The following is a 6,902-nucleotide window of genomic DNA, read 5'->3' as shown; positions in this document are numbered from 1 at the left end:
GTATCATAGACTCATAGCTCTTTGTGTATACCATTAGTATATCAAAATAAAATTTATATTAGCTTTTGTCTGTTAATATAAAAAAAAAAAACAATTTAATTGGATAATTAGTTTAAGTTGATCTATTATGTCTCCTGAAAATTTTGGATAGAGTCAAAGAGAAATGTATGTATGTATGTATACGTGTACGTATATGAAATGAAAACCATGCAAAGCACACGTCAATGGAGTGAGTGACAACCACCGTCTCCGCCACGACGATGACCACGACCAGTGGATCTTCTCTCTCCTCTCTCTCTCTCCCTTTTATCTTTCTCTTTTTGTGTTTCTTTTGCAACGACAACCCCCCAAAAAAAAAGCATGCATTGATTCGGACCAACGAATTGTTGGAGTCTCTCTCTTCCTATGCTTTCGGAGCGTTGTTCTTCAGAAACGAACCACCACCACCATCACCCTCACCCTCCTCACATCTCGCAACAAAGTCGAACAACAACCCCTCCTTCCTTCCATTCTATTCTTGCCAAAACACAAACAAACCCTTCCCAAAAAAGAAACTACCGTTTTCCTTCTTCTGCCCCCATTATTCCTCTTTCAAATGCATTTCTTTCTGGGTTTCTGACCCGCAATTCTAATAACACAACCAAAAACGCTTCTCCGGTTTCTCGAAAGCGGTTTTCGCGAACCCGCTTTCGAGAGCCTGGTCCATAGATGCAGGAGATAACACCCCAAACTTACCGTTTTTGGACCTCACTAACTGGTAAATGGGTTGTGTTAACTCCAAGAAGGCTCGTGCCGGAGATCCATCTGCTTCGCCGGCCGACGATGGCGTAGCATACGTCAAATCCTATTCGCGGAGAGGCAGACTCGCCTCCGGTCGCGTTGGGGCGGTGGTGTCTTCTTCCCCCGCTTCCAGGGGCCGTTCTTCGACATCCGCGGTGGTTGCCGGTGAGGCTGCGGAGGTCCGGGAAGGAGGTGGTGACGCAAAAGGCGACGAGGCGGTGGCTGCGGAGAAGCTTGAGAAGAAGAGTAGTAAGGATATGGTGGTGAGGGAGAATGGGAATGGGAATAATGGTGGGAGAGGGAGCTCGAGGCAAATTGGGGCATTGAATGCGAGGATTGGTTTGTCGCATAGGTTTGTGGAAGCTGAAAGCATTGCTGCTGGTTGGCCACCGTGGCTCACATCTGTTGCCGGTGAAGCCATTCACGGTATGGTTCCTCTCAAAAGTGATGCTTTTGAGAAATTGGACAAGGTATATTCCTTCAATCGATTCCACTATTTTTGTGGTTTTATGTGTTTTTATTCAATTAAATTTGTTACTCCGGGCTATCGGTTATTCTTCCGCGAAGTTGATAGCTAAGAATATTAGATCATTTGATATGTTTAATTAAATTGTCATTTAACCAATAAAATTCACATGAAAGCCATTGCATATAAGTTGTCACCTCATGGGAAATAAGGAAAATTTAAACTTTTTGTCAAAAGAAGTACCTAACAGTCCCTCTAGTAATAGGATTAGATTGGAACATGTAAATAAACAATAATGGTGTTCTTAATGCATTGGAGTTGAAAAATTTTGGGGTTATGTCTAAGTTGTTTGGAGGAATTTGATGCTAATGCATGCATTGATTCAAAAAGGAAATTTTTGCACAGCAATACATATTAGCAGATTTTTTGTCTGAGTTGTTTGGAGAAGTTGATCTTTAACATCATTCTGCAGATTGGACAAGGTACATACAGCAGTGTTTTCCAAGCACGTGAAGTTCATAGTGGGAGGATGGTTGCCCTGAAGAAGGTGCGATTTGACAATTTCCAACCGGAGAGTATTAGGTTCATGGCAAGAGAGATTATAATCCTCCGTGCACTTGACCATCCAAACGTCATGAAATTGGAGGGCATAATCACTTCCCAACTTTCTCACAGCATCTACCTTGTGTTTGAATACATGGAGCATGATCTTGCTGGCCTAGTATCTTCTCCGGACATCAAGTTCAGTGAATCACAGGTTTGTCATCATATTTCATTTGTGTCAATGAAAGAATATGTTTGTTTCTGGGTTATCTGTTCATATGTTTCATCCTGTTTTTCATGAACAGATTAAATGTTACATGAGGCAGCTATTAAGTGGCATGGAGCATTGTCACCTTAGAGGTATTATGCATAGAGACATTAAAGTGTCCAATATATTAGTGAACAATGATGGTGTTCTCAAGATTGGAGACTTTGGATTAGCAAATACACTTAGCCCAAACAACAAGAACCCTTTAACAAGTCGTGTGGTGACTCTTTGGTATCGCGCTCCTGAGCTCTTGATGGGTTCAACGAATTATGGAGTTTCAGTGGATCTATGGAGTGTCGGCTGCGTATTCGCAGAACTTTTCCTGGGAAAGCCAATCCTTAAGGGAAGAAATGAGGTAATCCTTATAGTGAATCATGTACTACAACCATATTATAGGAGTTTCAAGTCCTATGCATCTAATTTGATGTTTATTCTTCTTTGATCAACAGGTTGAACAATTGCACAGAATCTTTAAGCTTTGTGGATCTCCACCAGAAGAGTTCTGGAGAAAGTGTAAGCTTCCTCTTGCAACAATGTTTAAACCGCAGACTACCTACGAAAGCTCTCTTTGGGAGAGGTGTAAAGGTTTTCCTCCAACTGCTGTAAGCCTAATTGAGACTTTACTGTCCATTGATCCTTCCGAGCGTGGCACTGCCTCCTCTGCACTGATGTCTGAGGTAAATTCATTCCCATGTGTTGCTTATACATTTTGTATGATGATGGTTATTTCTCACTGTTGCCAATTTCATGTTATTGAGTTTGATTTCTAACTTTTTGTTTCATTTCTTTACCCCTTTATAGTATTTTAGCACAAAGCCGCATGCTTGCAGTCCATCATTCCTTCCAAAGTATCCACCAAGCAAAGAAATGGATGCTAAATACCGGGATGATGCACAAAGGTAAACCATTGCAGTCTATTTCTATTCATACCAATTTGTCATTCATGAATATTATATATATCTTATGAAAATGGAACAAAGCATATAGGTTGCATGTTTTGCAAACCCAGCTTATGCAGCCTTATTCATATATACTATTTCATCGCAGCATTATGCGATGAACTAATATATATGAATATATCATTCTCTGCATTTAGATAGCTTGAACAATTCATTTGAACCATTCTCTGTTGCTGAAGTCTTGATCTTAAATACTCAGGAAAAAGGCCGGAGTGGCTCGTGAGGCTGCGACGACAGCAAAAAGGCCAAAACGGGTCCAGAAAGTTTTGGATTGCCCCAACAATAATAATAAAACAGCTACAAAAGAGGTACCTAATTCTTTCAGTGCACAAGGCTGTATGTACTGCTTTGAGAAAATTGCTAGTTTTATTCACTTTTCTTTGCTATATTTGTGAAGGAAATGCAGAACAATGCTCAAAATGGTGGTAGAGATGATAAAGTATATCAGACAAAGGGAAGAATCGGAGTTGTGCAGCAGAAAGAGATGCAACATAAACCAATGTTTGATGCTAAGTCAGAGGCTGCCAAAACAAATGGTTCTCATGGCTATAGTGTATACTCAGGTCCGGCACCAGCCTCGGGATCTACCGGCTTTACTTGGGCTACTAAGAGGCGAAAAGATGCTGCTTCAACTTTATCAGATGGCTCAAGAAGTAAAATCAGTGGACTTGATCCAAACTTCGCCAAAGGAACATATGATTTAGCAAGACAAGGGATTGATGTTTCACAAAGAAATCGTAGTTACACAAACTTTCAAGATGAAACACATCAAGAATCATTTGATGGAGCTGATGAGTACTTGGATTATGATCCCACAGAAAAAGCAGATTCTATGATAAGTACTCAGGTAAATTTGGAATTCTCAGTTTGGAATGAGTGGATCCATTTCAAACCTTTGATTCCTGTCAAGTTCTATTTGTTGCATCTTATTTTTTCCTTGCCAAAACTTTACAGGGCAACATTAATGAAGACTTGCATTTTGAGAATGGCATGAGAAGAGGAGCCAGAAAATCACGGTTTGGTTGAGGTAAATAAAATGTTTACTGATTCACTCTTTTATTTTTAAGAAATGATGCTTGCACGGTTTTTTTGTTTATAATTTCTTTTATGAGATAAAAGACAATTTTTTTTTTAATTTTTTAAACAAAATTTAAACACTTCCATTATCTGTGTGGTCAACAATGTTTTCTCTTTAATAACAAATTCATCTTTTTTGTGTTGAGGGACAAATTTATTGGCTAAAAGAAAAAAATCGGTCAGTCGAAAACAAATTTTTCTTCTTAAAAATCTTTTAAGAATCATTTTGTCTACTTGTATTTTTGTTTTCAACAATAACATTAAAATTTCTTGTTTGTTTATTTTATTCCTTTTCTCAAAAGATGTTATTATAATATTTTTTAAAACTAAATTAGAAGTCAGATTCTGATGAGTAAACTATTGTGGTTTTTTTACAGAGCCAAGGATTTATTTGATTACAGTGCAGTAATTTCCCTTTATTCTTCAAGGGTGCTTTGACTAAAACAACATTCTGGCCCATTGCTGGACTGTGTTATCAGCATCTGCACCTGAATTTTTAACTTCTGACTTCACCACACATTTATCTCAAGTGTTAAAAATCCTAAACAGGATAATTAGCACTCAAATATATAGGATTGCACACAGTAACAGATGTATAATGCTCTCTCTTGGAAGATGGTATGATTGAAAAATAGCTAACTTTTCTATAAAATTTTGTTAGCCTTGTACATGTTTATCTATTTTTTTTTCATTTTTTTAAAATATAAAATCTCTAACCCTCAGCCTTAGTGCACAGAAATGGGAAGAAATAATTTCATTTGTTTCCCCTCAGTATTATTCTTGTGTATATCAAATAGTGCTTGCAAAATGCAAAGCCTGAAATTACCTATTTACCATTTTAGACAACACAAAATAGTATAGACGAATGCCACAAGCCACATTTCTCAATGTAGTGCGGTTTTGAATGCAAGGATTATGATAACTAGTTTGTGTAATGCGGTTTCATACCAAAGCATTCCATTTTATTTATTTACATTTTGTGGTACATCTTAGTTTCCTTAAGTTTTAGCTTCAAAATTATAAGTGCATAACTCTTAACTCCTAAATCTACTAAATGTCAAAATGAGTTGGAAAAAAAACTTTTGAGAAAACTTGTCCAAATATGAGCCATGTTCTAAATGTTTTTTAAGAACTTAATAAGATAGAATAGAATAGAATGATATAGTAAGAATATATTGAATCTTCAAATATGTATGTACATGACTTGTTCTTATATATACACATATTAATAATAGAAATCAAAGGGATAAAATTTTAGGAATTTAATTTTTATGAACCGTGAGTGTAAGAATTTTACACAACAATCAATTATATATTGTTATATTAGCAAAAGAAACTAATTTGTAAATTCATTACTTTGAAAGCAATGTAAACGCATAAATATGATTAGATGATCATATAAAACTCTTTATATTGTGAATGCATCGGCTCAAATTTTAAATCATTGCCCTTGTAGTTCTTGCCTATTTCAAAATAGACAGATAAGAGCAAATATGACATCAATGACAATGGGATAAACCTCATTTAAATATCATACATTTATATGATTTTTAGACATTTTAAATTGAGTAATGCTACACATTTAAATTTTTTTTGTAAACTAAGTCTAACTAAGTTAAACAATAAGATTTGGAATAATGTTAGTCATAACTATTTTTTATTATGTTAGACCAATTTAATTAGACTTGATTAATAAAAAAATTTGGATGTGTAGTATTATTCTTTTAGATTATGTTGCTTTTCTTAAAATAATAATAATAATAAAAAAAACTAATCATATCACCTAGCTATCGATCAATCATATACATGTATACTCTTTCCATTTCTCATAAGATCTTACGTCTCCAATACAAGAGAGAGTATATATGAATTATGCTGATCCTAATACTGTAGAATGAAGAGGAAATAAAAGACAAATTCATGAGGACATATTTGCTTACGAACCTCCCTTTTTTTTTTTTAATCTTTTCCCTTAATGGCTTTCCAAATTTGATTTAATTTACTAATTTCAAGTTTTCAACAGTTATATAGAATACTAAGGTATGATTATACCTACATAACAACTAAATGGAAACTTATCATTATCTTCTTAACTACTACTTACCAACTGCTTAAATAGACAAATGCAAAATTAATATGACTACAAAATATGAACAAACTGTTATTAAAAAAAGAGATACCCTCTTCATTTTTTATTTTATTTTTTCTTTTTCCAGTTTTACATTGCTAACTGTCAGCTAATCAACTAAAAGTATATTACAGTAATTATAGTGTTTCAAAAAGTGTTGCTAAAATAAAAGTTAACGTTTTTTTATTGTTAAACAATATTTTTTAAAAAGTGTTGCTTAAAAAAAGTACTACCAAAATGAAAAAGAAGATGTGACTTTAATTTTAACAACTCTTGCATAGTCATCATAGCCACCATAGCAGTCTTACTAGAATCCACCTTCATTATATTACATATATAGCTTTTCCACTTCAAATTATTTCTAACAATGTTGGCTGCATTTTTCATTTTCTTGTATATTTTGTCACAGAAAATGTCACTGATATATCTTTTAAACAACAAAGAATATGTAGTTCTGCACAATGCTCATGTCTCAATCTGGATTAATTTAAAGTTAGTTGGTAATTGGTTGTTCAATTATTCACAACAAGAAGAGGTTACAATGCAAAGTTAGAAACACATAAATTGGTAGCATTTGTCATTCAAAAGTGTTAGGTACACATCTATCTTAAGTGATGTGTGTCTCACATCTGTTTATATGTGACAAAATTAAATTGTGGTAACAAATATAAGAACTTAAGG

At 34.8% G+C, this 6,902-nt stretch overlaps 1 protein-coding gene across 2 annotated transcripts; it reads left to right on the top strand.

Annotated features, from left to right (window-relative positions):
- The first annotated feature begins 213 nt into the window (after positions 1 to 213).
- LOC112797818 (cyclin-dependent kinase C-2 C) lies at positions 214 to 4,761 on the top strand. 2 transcript variants are annotated; one of them, XM_025840917.3, is made up of 9 exons: positions 214 to 1,250; positions 1,719 to 2,003; positions 2,095 to 2,412; positions 2,507 to 2,734; positions 2,859 to 2,956; positions 3,216 to 3,324; positions 3,414 to 3,863; positions 3,971 to 4,043; positions 4,471 to 4,761. In XM_025840917.3, the coding sequence occupies exons 1-8, from the start codon at positions 762 to 764 to the stop codon at positions 4,040 to 4,042; spliced, it is 2,049 nt and encodes a 682-aa protein (XP_025696702.1). In that variant the 5' UTR covers positions 214 to 761; the 3' UTR covers position 4,043; positions 4,471 to 4,761. The 2 variants fall into 2 exon arrangements, with proteins under 2 accessions (XP_025696702.1, XP_025696703.1); XM_025840918.3 differs by having other exon boundaries at positions 614 to 1,250; positions 3,423 to 3,863.
- The last annotated feature ends 2,141 nt before the right edge of the window (positions 4,762 to 6,902 follow it).

This window comes from Arachis hypogaea, chromosome 4, assembly GCF_003086295.3.
Source record: "Arachis hypogaea cultivar Tifrunner chromosome 4, arahy.Tifrunner.gnm2.J5K5, whole genome shotgun sequence".
NCBI lineage: Eukaryota > Viridiplantae > Streptophyta > Magnoliopsida > Fabales > Fabaceae > Arachis > Arachis hypogaea.
This window is presented reverse-complemented; position numbering and strand designations above follow the sequence as displayed.